The sequence below is a fragment of the Corvus brachyrhynchos genome, unplaced genomic scaffold (genome assembly GCF_000691975.1).
Source record: "Corvus brachyrhynchos isolate BGI_N302 unplaced genomic scaffold, ASM69197v1 scaffold420, whole genome shotgun sequence".
Classification (NCBI taxonomy): Eukaryota; Metazoa; Chordata; class Aves; order Passeriformes; family Corvidae; genus Corvus; species Corvus brachyrhynchos.
Window position 1 is genome coordinate 174,450 of NW_008235739.1, and position 14,889 is coordinate 189,338.

Sequence of the window (14,889 nt, forward strand, 5' to 3'; positions counted from 1 at the left end):
GGGATGGGATGGGATGGGATGGGATGGGATGGGATGGGATGGGATGGGATGGGGTCTCATCGCCCACTGCCAAGGCAGAGCAAGCACCTGCCTTGGATGAGGTTTGGATCTCTGGATGAGGTTTACCAGGCTGTGTGTGTGGACGGGGCTCCTGGACTGCCCAGAACATCTCAAAGATCATGGAACAAAAATCAGGAGATTTTAGGACTTGACTCCAGCCCCAACATTTTCCAGCTAAATAAACATCTCCATCTCAAATCTGCCTCTCAGGCTCTCCCCACGTGGAGTCATGGAATGGTTTAGGTTGGAAAAGACCTCTGGGATCGAGTCCAACTGTTAACAGTCAGAAACCACCAGCACAGCTTTCCTGACCTGCTGGGGTTTGAGGAGCCACCTCCAGTATGTTGGGCTTCATTCCAGGCTGTAGTGGTGATGTTCTCCTACTTATTCCTAAAATCCTGGAATGGCTTGGGATGGAAGGGATCTTCAAGATCACCTTATTCCAACCCTCCTGCCATGGGCAGGGACACCTTCCAGCAGACATGGGCAACTCCAGCAATTCCTAGAATTCCTCTAGAAATATTTTGTTCCCAGTATTCCCATGGGCTCATCTATTTCTGAAGAGGAATAAAGCCACAAATTTAAAAAAAAAAAAAAAAAAAAAAAGACACCAGATGCAATTTATTTCTTCCCCAAAATAATCCTCCGAGCCCCTCTTGATAAGGAAAAAATTACTCTTCCGACATCCTGTTCACTCCATTTCCATGGAATGGAGTGGAAGTGGACGGAGTCAGTGCTCGGAAAACGGAGCAGCTCCTCTTTGGTCTTTTATGGGATCACAAAGGTTGGAAAAGATCTCTGAGACCATCTCATCCAACCTTTAGTCTTCCCTGACCACCCCACCCCAGCGGCTGTTCCCAACCCTATCCATTGACATTCCAGGAACCTCCTGCTCCCGGACGGGGTCCCCCCGGAGCGGCAGTGGGCTCGGTTCTACATCAAGATCTACCGCGCCGAGGGGCTGCCGCGGATGAACACCAGCATCATGGCCAACGTCAAGAAGGCCCTCATTGGGGAGAACAAGGACCTGGTGGACCCCTACGTACAGGTGGCCTTCGCGGGGCAGAAGGTGAGTGGGGAGGTGCCAGGGTGACCATGGGAGGTGACACCAGCAGGGCCAGCAGGTAGCCACAGATGGTCTCAGTTGTCACCTGGCACCTCAGGATGGGTGTGGAGTCACCTGGCACCTCAGGATGGGTGTGGAGTCACCTTGCTTTCTATGCTTCCCCTCTCCATGATGGGTTTGAGCGCTCTCCAGTTGAGGTAGGGAATTCCTTACTCAGGAGAGGGCAGAATGGACGGAAGGGAGCAGCTCAGGTGGTGAGGGATGGTTTGGGACATCCAACCCTTGTCTGAAATCCATGTCTTTCCACTTCCCAGGGAAAGACATCCATACAGAAGAGCAGCTACGAGCCCCTCTGGAACGAGCAAATCATCTTCACGGAGATGTTCCCCCCGCTGTGCAAACGGATCAAGATCCAGATCCGTGACTCAGACAAGGTCAACGACGTGGCCATCGGGACCCATTTCATCGATCTGAGGAAGATCTCCAACGAAGGGGACAAAGGTAAAGTTGAAGTGGGGGCATTCCTTTGGCAGAGTTCCCAAAGTTTCCCAGACTCCCTCCCACCCCTGGAATTCCCTGGTGCCCATCTGGAGAGACCTCAATGCCCTGAAATGTGAGAGGTTGTTGGCCCAATACTCTAAAACCCGAGATCCGTCACAAGCCTTCAGCCAATTCCTGAAAGCAAAGATACCCCAGAATAATTTGCTTTTCCAAGAATTCCATGGGTGGATGAGCATTTGTCGGGCTCCCCATTCCCACACACACAGGCAAAGATGGGAAACCAAAGGTGGGACTGGAAAGGGACCAATGGGGAGTTCTCCTTCCTCAACTCTCAAAATGGGGAATTGCTCAATGGGAGCCTCATCTCTGCCTTTTGGGCGGGGGGCCCTCCCAGTCTCCATCGCTGCCTTCCCTGCAAAACTTCCCTGAAAAAAAGGAGGCTCCGGGGGGACCTTGTGGCTCTGCACAAGTCCCTGACAGGAGGGGGCAGCCGGGGGGGGTCGGGCTCTGCTGGCAGGGAACAGGGACAGGAGGAGAGGGTACGGCCTCAGGCTGGGCCAGGGCAGGCTCAGGGTGGATATTAAGGAAAATTTCTTCGCTGAAAAAACTGTAAAGTTTTGGAAGGGGCTGCCCAGGGCAGTGGTGGAATCATCCCTGGAGGAATTAAAAAAATGTGTGGATGTGGCGCTTGGGGACAAAGTTTAGTGGTGAACATGGTGGTGGTGCTGGGCTGATGGTTGGACCTGGTGATCTTGGAGGTCTTTTCTGACCTGAATGATTTTGTGATTCCATAATCCACCTTCCCCTCGTTGTATCCACCCTTCCCAGTGCAGGAATCTGGGATGCCCAGAGTGCCTGTGGATCCAGGAAGCATTGCAGTCAGGATGTTGGTGACTCTCCTGGACATTCCCAGCCTGTCTCCATAGCGGATTCCTCTGCCTCTGGAGGAACACTCCCATTTTCCCTGGTGCCTGTGCACTGATGAGTGGAGCAGAGGTCCTCTGGAAGTGTTCTCATATACTTTCTCCAGGCTCGCACCTGCAGGGGACATCTCCACTCTGCTGGGATGTGTCTGCTCAGGCTGAGTGAGCAGTGCTCCTGAGGAGCTTCCAGAGTTTCCCCATGTTATTAAAGGAGTGATTACTGACATGGCTCTTCCTTCAAAGCAGCTGCTCCGTTATTGGGGCGTTGGCTTAACAAAACACATCCCAAACCCTTCCCTGGGCTGTGTCATTTTTGGGATAGATCCGTATCTCTGAAGCTGCACGATGAATGTGGGGCCAGGGAATACCTGTGGTTTCTATTACTAAAGCTGAACACTTATGAAGGAGGTAACAAAATAATCTCACTGCATGAAGAATAAGCAGTTTTGGGGAGTGGAAGCCTCAAGAAATGTCTTGAGTGCCTTGGTCATTGTTCACGGGCATTTCCTTGTGACGGTCAGTCCTCAGGGGAGTCTCATGAGCAGGAATTTCTGCATGGAAAGGGTGCTCAGGCCTTGGCAGGGGCTGCCCAGGGAGGTTTGGAGTGCCCATCCCTGGAGGTGTCCCAGGAAGGGCTGGAGGTGGCACTCAGTGCTCTGGGCTGGGGACAAGGTGGGGATTGGGCACAGGTTGGACTCGATGGTCTGGGAGGGCTTTTCCAACCCAAATGATACTGGGATTCCCTGAAAACTGTCTCCATGGATGGCTGCAACCACACTTCCATGGACACACAAGAACATATCCCAGCCTGTGCCACCACACACAGACCAGGAAAGTGATGCCAACCACAAGTGCCAGGACATTCCCTTTTGCCCGTCCATCCCCTTCCCGCCTGCCCATTCCATCCCCACAGGTTTCCTGCCCACCTTTGGCCCTGCCTGGGTGAACATGTACGGCTCCACCCGCAACTACACCCTCATGGACGAGCACCAGGAGCTCAACGAGGGCCTGGGCGAGGGCGTCTCCTTCCGCGCCCGGCTCCTGCTGGGCCTGGCCGTGGAGATCCTGGACACCACCAACCCCGAGATCAACAGCTCCACCGAGGTGCAGGTGGAGCAGGCCACGGCGGTGGCTGACGTAAGTCCCCGTGACCCCACAGCATCCAGGGGGCAGTTTGGGGTCTCAGGAATATTGGATTGTTACCTTCGGCTTCACAAATCGAGGATTTCAAGTGTTGCCCCGGCTGTTCTGGATCTCACAGAGCAATAGAAGTAAATCTTGCAGGATTTCAGGTTTTAGCATCGTTCCAGTGCTCACTTCCCTCGGGAGTGCTGGGAATATCTGAGTGAGATACTTTGGCTCTGGCACAGCTTTCCCAGAGAAGCTGTGGCTGGTCCATCCCTGGAAGTGTCCAAGGCCAGGTTGGACAGGGCATGGAGCAACCTGGGATAGAGGAAGGTGACTCTGTCCATGGAGCCAGACGATCTTTAAGGTCCCTTCTCACCCAAACCATTCTGTGATTTCTATCGTCTCTGAAACTTAGGGATGTTTCTCCGTGTGGAAAATACACACAGACGGTGACTCATCCCCTAATTCCAGTTGTCCCACTCTTATCCTGATGGGTTTCAATCAGAAGCCAATTCCCCCAGCCAGGGGGAATGAAACCACCGGGAAATAAAACCCTTCCAATTCTGTGGGAGCATCCAGGCACCTGGATTTGTGTGGTTTGATCAGTTCCGTTTGGGAGTGAGCTCAGGCTCGTATTCCTGAATTTCTCTGAGAGTCCATCCCGGGCACGGGGTGACGGCTCCCAACACAGTTCAAGGTTATCTTTAATTAAAAGATAGTAAAACGAAATCTTTAATTAACCACTCTCTGCAACGAGCCAAGAGATGGGAGACAAGACCCTCCTGGTCCCTTTGGCAGTGGCATCCCGAGGGATGGATGTGTCTCTCCCTCTGGCCCCGACCCTCAGCCCTGGGATCTCTTTCTCCTGCAGAACTGCAGTGGGAAGATGGAGGAATTCTTCCTCTTCGGAGCCTTCCTGGAGGCCACCATGATCGACAGGAAGATTGGGGACAAACCCATCAACTTCGAGGTCACCATAGGTTGGTTGTTCTTTGGGGAGTGTGACGGTTTTGAAAATCAGAATCCAAAGCTGGGAGCGGGGTTTATTCCCGATTTTCCATTCCAACCCCTGCTAGAGCAGGTTTGGGGAGCAGGGAATGGCCCCTCCATGGGCGTGAGGGATGTGGGATCCCACACCCCCTATTTTGTGCCTGCTGGGGTGTGGCCAGTGGAGCTGATCCCTCTCCCATCCTGGCTTTGTGCTCTGGAGAGGCCAGCTCCAGGAGGGAATGTATTCCCAGGGGATTGAGAGGGGACAGGAGCAGGGTATAGACACTTCTCCCTAATTTCTGGCTCCTGGACGTGGCTCCAGGAAGTCAAACGTTCTCTGTGATTCCAGCAGAGAAAACTTCTGCCAGCCTGAATTCAGTCCCAGAGCTGGGAGTTACAACCCTGTGAATCGATTCCATTTTTTTTTTTCCTTGAGGTAACTATGGCAACCAGGTGGATGGCTCCAGCAAACCCCTCCTGCGGAGGAAGAAAGAGGGAGGGGATGGGGACGAGGAGGAGTCGGAGCTGCTCCAGAATTCCAGTGAGGATGAAGGTGGTGAGGATGGAGAGCTGGTCTCCGTTTCTTCATCCCAGCCCATGAAGCCCCTGGTCACGGACAGGTCAGTGTGTCCACTTGGGCACTGGGTCAGTGTGTCCACTTGGGCACTGGGTCAGTGTATCCACCTGGGCACGGACAGGTCAGTGTGTCCACCTGGGCACTGGGTCAGTGTGTCCACCTGGGCACGGACAGGTCAGTGTGTCCACCTGGGCACTGGGTCAGTGTGTCCACCTGGATTTGTGTGCTCAGTGTGTCCACTTGGGCATTGGATCAGTGTGTCCACCTGGGCACGGACAGGTCAGTGTGTCCACCTGGGCACTGGGTCAGTGTGTCCACCTTGTGTGGCACCTGGGGACGTGGGTCAGTGGTGGCCTTGGCAGTGCCGAGATCCCAGATGGAAAAACTGCTGGAAAAATCTGCCAATGCATCAGGCAGGAGATTGGCGTAAAAGACTCAAATCCTCTCCCTGGTGAGATGTGCCTGGGAATGTCTGGATGTGGATACAAAGGACTGGGATAAGGAAGATAATTGGATTTACGATGATAAGATTCGCTTAAAGTGGATTTTAATCAAGTTTTAGCAGTAGATTGGTGTTAATTGAATTAACTGCCTGATTCAATCAATTGGGAAAGGAGTATCCAGTGAAGTGTCTCCCTGGAATTCCCTCCCTTTTCCCTTGAATATCCAGCACAGATAAAGTCCCCCTGGAATTCCCGCCTCTGTTCCTCGGCTCCTTGTCCATCTGAATCCCAAGGGGAGATGAGAAGCTCCGATGTTTTGGGGCCGCGCCCACCCTGTTTTCCCAAAAATCGCCCGCCTCTGGGAGCCTCCTGCTCCACCACGGGGCTCTGCTGACATCTCCTGGCGGGAATACCCGGGAAGAGCTGGAGCGGGATTTAACTCCTGGTGATTCCAGGTGCAGCAGGATCCACAGTGGCTTTCCAGGGGGTGGATCCCGGCTCATGGCCAGTGCTCCAAAAGTATGGCTCGCCCTTCCTTTAGCTGTGCCATCACTATTCCAAGGACAGGTTGGGCAGGGGTTGGAGCAACCAGAAGGTTTCAGAATCCCAGAATGGTTTGGGTGGGAAGGGACCTTAACGCTCATCCCATTCCAACCCCAACACATTCCAGTGTCCCAGGTGGCTCCGAGCCCCATCCAACCTGGCCTTGGGCACTTCCAGGGATGGGGCAGCCCCTGGGCACTGCACCCATCCATCCTGGGCCTGGCATTGGGAATGGCCTCGGGAGAAACGGAGCCTCTGTTCTCCAGGATGCATCCGAAGCCACCTCCCTCCCACTGCTGAGCTCCTTTAGTAGCCTTCCCACCACGGCAGTGCCTCCCGGGAGCGGGGTGGGATGGGGGCTGCTCCAGGCCGGGATTGTCACCCCCACACGGAGCGTCTCTCCTGCCTCCTCCTGCAGGAATTATTTCCACCTGCCCTACCTGGAGAAGAAGCCCTGCATCTACATCCGGAGCTGGTGGCAGGACCAGCGGCGCCGGCTCTACAACGCCAACATCATGGACAAGATCGCGGACAAGCTGGTCAGGGATGGACAGGGAGGGATGGAGGGACAGAGCTGGGACACGGGGCTGGCACAAGGCACAGCCACATCCAGGCTCCCTGGGTGTCTCTGCACCTTGGTGCAAAGCAGGGACAGGCAGTGCCCAAAAAGGGGGAAATTCCCAGTGAGGAATCACCAAATTCCAGCAGCTCCTTGAGAATTCTGTGGGTTAGATCCAGGTGTTCCCACAAGTGGGAACAGGGGCAGGGAGGCTGGGCTGGAGGGGTGAAGCACTCCTGTGGCAGAGCCAGGGAAGGGAAAGCTCCAGGGAGAGCTCAGAGCCCCCTGCAGGGCCTAAAGGGGCTCCAGGAGAGCTGGAGAGGGACTGGGGTCAAGGCCTGGAGGGACAGGACCCAGGGAATGGGTACAAACTGGAAAAGGAGATTTAGGCAGGATATTGGGAAGGAATTGTTCCCTGTGAGGGCGGGCAGGTCCTGGCACAGGGTTCCCAGAGAAGCTGTGGCTGCCCCTGGATCCCTGGAAGGTTCCAAGGGACAGGGTTTGGAGCAACCTGGGATAGTGGGAGATGTCCCTGCCCATGGTGGTGGAGTTGGAATTCAATGATTCCTACCCAACCCATTCCATGATTTTATGATTAACAGTCTCAGCTCATTCCCAGGGAACCTTCAGGAGAGCTCTACATTGGCAGGGTCATAGCAGGATCCAGGAAGGGTCCCCCTGGCAGGTCCCTCCAAGAGGGTTTGGATCTCAGCCAGCTCATTCCTGGAGGGCACCGGAGCCATTCCCAGTCCCCAGAGCTGGGTCCCCAAACATGTTCCAGGGAAGCAGCCAGGGTTTCCCTCGGTGTGGGGTTGGATCAGGGGGTCCCCCAGCCCCCCACCCCTCACGCTGTCCCCATTGGTGCTGCAGGAGGAGGGGCTCAATGATGTGCAGGAGATGATCAAGACAGAGAAGCCGCACCCGGAGCGCCGGCTCCGAGGGGTCCTGGAGGAGCTGAGCAGTGGCTGCCTGTGAGTGACACGTGGGAAGGGTGGCACCGTGCGGGTCTCTACTCCCAGTGGATGAGGCTGGGAATATCACCTCTGGGAGTGTCACCTCACCTTGCCTTGTCCTCGGGATGACGGCACAACATTCCATGACGTTGGCGCGGTGCCGGATCTTTTGCCTCGGGCTGGAGCACGGTGCTGCCATCTGCACCCCAAAGCAAGGCTGAAAACCTCAAACTGCGGCCTCCACGGGCTGCTGGCACCTGGTGGCACCTGGTGGCACCTACTGTCCCTTCCTGACCCTGAGTCCGGGGTGTGAACCAGCCCCTCGGCCACAGTTCTGTTGGAGACTGGAGGGAATGGGAGCGTTTCCCTCCAGGGATGTGGCCAGGCTGGCAGAGACCTCCCTGGGAAGGGCTCCCGTGGGAATCACCCTGCTGGCCTTTTCCCGCAGGCGCTTCCTGACCTTGGCTGACAAGGACCAGCATCACTCGTCCCGCACGAGGCTGGACCGGGAGAGGCTCAAATCCTGCATGCGGGAGCTGGTGAGTGGGATCTGGTCCCTAAAGGGGCTCCAGGAGAGCTGGAGCGGGACTTTGGATGAGGCCAGGAGGGACAGGACACAGGGAATGGCTTCCCAGTGCCAGAGGGCAGGGACGGATGGGATATTGGGAAGGAATCATTCCCTGTGAGGGTGGGGACGGGTTGTTCAGGAAAGCTTTGGAAGTAGTGGAGGAGGATTCCTGAGCAGGGGCTGGAATTTGGTCCGTGGACGCGCTGGTTTCCAGTCCCTGTGGGTCGAAGGTTTGGGGTTTAATTCTGAGCAGAGGAGCCCAAAGACCCCTCGGGTCTCACCCACGTCCCAGGTGTCACTTGGGCCTCCGCTGCCTCCCCTCCACCAGCCTCTGGAAAGAAATTCGGGAGCACAGAGGAGCTGGAAGGGGGAATTTTGGGAACCCTGAGGAGCAGAGCTGTGCCAGGGACAGAGGTTTGGGGGTGATTTTGGGAACCCTGAGGAGCAGAGCTGTGCCAGGGACAGAGGTTTGGGGGTGATTTTGGGAACTGTGCGGGACAGAGCTGCCCCAGGGACAGAGGTTTGGGGGTGATTTTGGGAACTGTGCGGGACAGAGCTGCCCCAGGGACAGAGGTTTGGGGGTGGTGGCCCTGCTCCTTGCCAAGGATGTGCAGGAGAGATGGACAAGGAGCTGGTGGCTTCTCCACCTGGCACAGCCAAGGACACCAACTTCAGTGGCCAGCTGCACCCTGGAGAGCCAGGAATTGTTAAATTCTCCACGTTCACGTGGAAGCTCCAAGGCTCAGGTGCCGGGTGACAGCGGGAGAGGCCCCTTCCTTAATCTACCCCAAAACTCTCCAAGCTCAGGTGACACCGTTGTGGTGTCATCTTCTCCTGGGCTCTGTCTCTGCCCTCTCAGGGGCCCTCCCATGCCAAGGTCAACAGAAGGATGTCCGAAGGTGTCCATCCTGACATAGTGGGATTGAGGCACCTTTGCCTCGTCCGAGCTGTGTCCTGATGAGCCGGCTGTCCCTGCAGGAGAACATGGCCCAGCAGGCCACGGCCCTGCGCTCCCAGGTCAAGAGGAACACCATGAAGGACAAGCTGAAGCTGGTGCAGAACTTCCTGCAGAAGCTGCGGTTCCTGGCGGATGAGGTGGGTCCCTCATGGGCAGAGGTGGCTCTGGCTGGGTCAGCACATGGAGACAGAAACCAGGGAGGGATGGATGGATGGATGGATGGATGGATGGATGGATGGATGGATGGAGACCTCTGAGGGCAGGAGAGGTCCCTCTGCAAGGAGCCATTCCAAGTCCATGAGCTGCCCCATGATCCCTGTGCACTCCTGGGTGGGAATGAGCTGATGAAGAAGAACCTTAAGAGTTTCCTGGGGAAGGGACAGAGCTGGGTCCTCCTGCAGCAGAGCTGGAGATGTTTCTGCCAGTCCCAGCCATGGAGGGATCCTGTGGGACCAGGATCTGGGAGGTGACACATCAAATCCCAGGCTGGTTTGGGTGGGAAGGGATCTGAAATCCCATCCAGTTCTAACCCCAGCACCTTCCACCATCCCAGGCTGCTCCAAGCCCTGTCTGACCTGTCCAAGGACACTGCCAGGCATCCAGGGGCAGCCACAGCTGCTCTGGGAATTCCAGCCCAGCCCCTCACCACCCTCAAGGGGCTGAATTCCTTCCCAATATCCCATCCATCCCTGCCCTCTGGCACTGGGAAGCCATTCCCTGTGTCCTGTCCCTCCATCCCTTGTCCCAAGTCCCTCTCCAGCTCTCCTGGAGCCCCTTTCAGCTCTGGAATGATTTTATGACACTTTTACACTTCAGGACTGGCTCGGAGGGGGTTCTTGGTCCTCCCTGGAGCTGCAGCTGTTCCACCTCCTGCTCCCGTTTCCCATGGAGGGCTCCCAGCTCCATCCCTGGTTAAAGCCAGGCCTTCCTTGGCCCTGACCCAACTCAGATTTGAGGTGTGATGGGCCCTGTCCAGACTGGGAACCTCTTCCCTGGAAAGGGATGAAGGAATGGCCCCTGCCGTCCCCTCCCCCAAGGCCACTGAAGGAGAAAAGGAAAATCTTCTGTCTTCTTAGCCCAAATTTATATTTTTTAAAACTTTAACCAACCTAAATCCCAGGTTTTTCCTGCTCTGAGCAGCTATTTTGGAGTGGGAATCTCAAAACTATTCCAGTGCCCACAGTGTGGCATCAGGCACATCCATCTTCCATGGAATCTGTTGGATTTGCCTCCAGACAGTCTCCAGCCCCGCCAGTGCCTCAGTGGTCGGAGCTGGGACACTGACAGGGCTCTCCTGTGGCATTCCCAGCCCCAGCACACGATTCCCGACGTTTTCCTCTGGATGATGAGCAACAACAAGCGCATCGCCTACGCCCGCATCCCTTCCAAGGACATCCTGTACTCCATTGTGGACGAGGAGATGGGCAAGGACTGCGCCAAGGTGAAGACGGTTTTCCTCAAGGTGAGGATCCGTCTGTCCTGGGGGAGCTGCGGCCAAGAGGAGGGAAGTGGAGGAGGGAATTTGGGAGATGAGGATGAGAGTTGTGTATCCGTTTTTCCTGGGGGTTGAATATTGGAAAAATGTGATCCATACTCTGCTGGTAGAGGTGGAAATCTGCTCCTAGGGAGGGTGAAGCACTGACCTTACCCAGCCCGATAAGTGGGAAATGTTTGGAAAGAGGGGATGTGTTTTATCCAGCTGGAAATCCAGAGAATTCCTGGCTTAGGGAAAGGAAATCATGATGGGAAGAGGACAATGCGCGAGCCAGAGTAGTGTCATGATCCCGAAGGATCCTTGGGTTTAAGGAACAGCAGCACAATGGCCCAAAGGGGTTGGGCGCTCCAAGAGGTGGTGTGTCCGTATTCCCGATATCCATGTGAAATCTTCCCTCCCTTGTGCTCAGCTCCCCGGGAAGAGGGGGTTCGGACCTGCTGGCTGGACAGTCCAGGCCAAGATGGAGATCTACCTGTGGCTGGGCCTCAACAAGCAGCGCAAGGACTTCCTGAGCGGCCTCCCCTGTGGATTCGAGGAGAAGAAAACCCCCCGAGGACAAAACCTGCCTTCCTTCCCACCCATCAGCCTCCTGTACACCAGTAAGGCATTCCCACAGGATGGGACATGGAGAAGGTGGGAGGGAGTCTGGCTGGACACCCCCTGGTCCAACGGCTTCCAGGAGCTAAGGGGGAAATCACTCCAGTTCTCCCAGGAGAGCTGGGGGGTGGGAATTGTGTCCCCTCATCCCGCTCCTGTTCACGGCTGATGTTGTGCGCACAACGAGCAGGATGCCAAAGAAATCCGTATCCATTTGGGATTCGCACTTTGAGCTGAGATCCTTCCCCCATGAGGAAAAACAGGCCCCTGAGACCTCCCTTGGATGGGTTCTGGGAGATTGTCCCAAGCCATCCCATCCCCTCTCTCTTCCAGAGAAACAGGTTTTCCAGCTGCGAGCCCACATGTACCAAGCCAGGAGTTTGTTCGCAGCCGACAGCAGCGGCCTCTCGGATCCCTTCGCGCGGGTCTTCTTCATCTCCCAGAGCCAGTGCACCGAGGTGAACATTCCTGGGATGCAGGGATGCAGGGATGGCTGGTGATGCTGCAGGTTCCATCCTGCTCCCGTGGCACACATCCCACGAGGATTAGGATCCCATAAGGATTAGGATGATCCTGGGGTCCTGCAATGGGAAAGCAGCTCTGGAGCTGGGGATTGACTGTCTCCAGGAGATCTTTCCCCAGGAGCCCATTCCGAAATATGCCCCACATGCTGGTGGCTGCAATTGCCCATGATTCCCCATGATTCCCCGTGATTCCTTGTGAATGCCTGCCTGTTGAGGCAGAACTGGGTCATGTTAAAGTGGTTTTTGGGCTTCCTTCCCAGTCCGAGGGTTGCCAAGCTTTAGGAAGCCTGGAGGACACTGGGAATAATCCATCTCTGCTCATCTCCTGTTGGATTGTTTCCCTCAGAAGAATCCCTGGGAGATTCCCGATGCCTCTCTGATCCAAAAAATGCGCAGCAGCCCCACCTGCCACCCTTTCCCAGGACTTTGGTCCATCCCTGGGGCAGTAGCAATGTCTCCCATCTTTCCAGGTTCTCAACGAGACCCTTTGCCCAACCTGGGACCAGCTCCTGGTGTTCGACAATGTGGAGCTGTACGGGGAAGCTCACGAGATGCGGGATGACCCCCCCATCATCGTCATCGAGATCTACGACCAGGACACTGTGGTGAGAAAAGCCCATGGAATTGTGTGTGGTTTGGATGCCGGGATCTCTCCAGAGTTGGAGGCAGAGGATGTGGGAAGCCTTTTTTCCTGATTCCTGGAAAATGATCCCTCCACATCACCCACGGAGCCTCTGCTGCTCATAAATCTCAGACGTAACTTGATGTATCTTGTTTTTGGAGAGGGAAGCAAGAGGCTGTAGCCAAGGAGATTTTCCCTTTGGGAAAACTGCTCATCCCTGGCCTCCTTGCTGTCCCAACCCTTGGCTGTCCCAAACCTCCTTCAAGGAGCCAGGACTGAAAGTTTTCCCTGAGCTTTGGCATCCCAAGCCCAGAGCGCTGATCCCGTTCCTGTTCCAACCATGATGGGGAGGACCACAGGGCTAATTTTGAATTCTTGTGTTGGATCCCCAACTCCAAGTGCTCTTGGGGAGAACCATGGGTCTAATCTTGGAATTCCCCTGTTGGATCCCAACTCCAAGTGCTCTTGGGGAGAACCACGGGCTAATCTTGGAATTCCCCTGTTGGATCCCAACTCCAGGTGCTCTTGGGGAGAACCATGGGTCTAGTCTTGGAATTCCCATGTTGGATTCCCAACTCCACATGCTCTTTCCGCAGGGAAAAGCTGACTTCATGGGCCGGACGTTCGCCAAGCCGGTGGTGAAGATGTCAGACGAGCAGTACTGCCCCCCACGCTTCCCGCCACAGCTGGAGTATTACCAGATCTACCGCGGCAATGCCACGGCCGGGGACCTGCTGGCCGCCTTTGAGCTGCTCCAGGTGCCAGCTGGACAAAGGGATGGGAAGGCTGGATGCAGGCTTGGAAGGGAGAGGGGATTAATTTATGGAAAATCAGATAACTGGGAATAACTGGGAATAACTGCCCCTTCACTGCTTCACTGTTCTGCTCAACCCTTGTAGTTTCTCTTGGATGGATCAACCACTTGTTCATCAAAGGCACCTGGAAGTGTCCAAGGACAGGTTGGACAGGGCTTGGACCAACCCAGGATACTGGAAGGTTTCCCTGCCCATGGCAGGGGGTTGGAATTCAATGGTCTTTCAAGTCCCTTCCAGCCCCAACCATTCCATGATTCATGTCAGTCTGGGGCAATACCGGAGTAAAATTCTTCCACTTTTGTCCTCATGCTCCATCCACTGAAATACTTTTCCCACCTCCTTTTTCTGCCAGGGCAGGTGCTCATCCAAGCCCTTTCCCCCACCACTTTCCTTGGACTCGGGGAACGGCTCACACGGGAAATTTGATCTTTCCTGAGCCCTGGGCTGGATATGGGACCTTAAAGCTGCTCCTGGGCTGAGCTCTGGGACCACATCTCCATTTCCTCACACCCAGCCCAGCAGATGCAATTCCAGGGTGGAACAGCCCTGGGAGTGGGATACATTGGTGGGCTGAGATTGCTGGATTGCTCCTGGGACTGTCCTGTGTGGAAGGACAGCAATTCCCAGCACCTTCTGCTCTTGCATTTCACTTTTCCCAAAGCAACTGCTCTCGGTGCTCCCAGACAATGCAGACCCAACAACTGGGACCAGTTCCAGCTGAGACACCACCCAGTTCCCTCTGGAATTTGTCCCTGTCCATGGCAGGGGTTGGAATGAGTTGATCTTTGAGGTCCCTTCCAAAGCAAACCAATCTGTGATTCCACAATTCTGGGAGATGGACCAAAAAACTGCTTTCCAGCAGCTCAAAAGAGCAGATCCTAATCCATGATCCATCTGTTCCAGATCGGCCCCGGGGGCAAGTCAGACCTGCCCCCAATCGATGGCCCCACGGACATGGATCGGGGCCCCATCCTGCCAGTGCCTCTGGGAATTCGGCCAGTGCTGAGCAGATACAGAGTGGAGGTAACAGCCTCGGAGCACCCGGTGTCCATGTGGAGCATTTCCTGGGGCAGGAGAGCATCTCCAAGGGTGCTGGAAGGGCAGGAGGGAGCTGGGAGTCAAGGATCTGTCTGTGGTGGCCAGACTGGGAACCAGGCTGCAGCATCCCTAAAAAAGCAGGGAACTGGATCACTTTGTGCTGTCAAAACTGGGCAGGACAGTGAGACAGCAGCACCTGGGCTGAGATGCAGCTCAGGGAACATTAGAGATGGACATGGAGCTGGATCATCTCTTCCCAAAAAAATCCTATAGCTCAGGTGTTCTGCATCCCACCAAACTCGGGCAAAGAGGATGGAATGCCTCTCATGTATCCATGGTTATCTAAATTGGGATTTTGTATCCAAAATAGTGTGGGCACGACCCAGGGCAGTGCCCGTCCCCTGTGCTGGCACTGCTGGGGCACCTCCAGTGCTGGGGGCAGCTCTGGGCCCCTCCTGACAGGAGAGACCCTGAGGGGCTGGAGCGTGTCCAGGGAAGGGAACGGAGCTGGGAAGGGGCTGGAGCCCCA

General features: G+C 55.5%; 1 protein-coding gene across 1 annotated transcript in view; it reads left to right on the top strand.

Moving 5' to 3' along the window:
* Nucleotides 1–14,889, top strand: part of LOC103616394 (otoferlin-like) — a 76,415-nt gene that overhangs the window by 43,809 nt on the left and 17,717 nt on the right. The window contains 15 exon segments of the mRNA XM_008634595.2: nucleotides 943–1,129; nucleotides 1,441–1,627; nucleotides 3,464–3,687; nucleotides 4,550–4,658; nucleotides 5,105–5,288; nucleotides 6,650–6,770; nucleotides 7,661–7,761; nucleotides 8,192–8,282; nucleotides 9,290–9,406; nucleotides 10,579–10,731; nucleotides 11,174–11,363; nucleotides 11,695–11,819; nucleotides 12,356–12,490; nucleotides 13,104–13,265; nucleotides 14,226–14,345. Of these exon segments, the coding sequence (XP_008632817.2) occupies nucleotides 943–1,129; nucleotides 1,441–1,627; nucleotides 3,464–3,687; nucleotides 4,550–4,658; nucleotides 5,105–5,288; nucleotides 6,650–6,770; nucleotides 7,661–7,761; nucleotides 8,192–8,282; nucleotides 9,290–9,406; nucleotides 10,579–10,731; nucleotides 11,174–11,363; nucleotides 11,695–11,819; nucleotides 12,356–12,490; nucleotides 13,104–13,265; nucleotides 14,226–14,345 (2,206 nt within the window).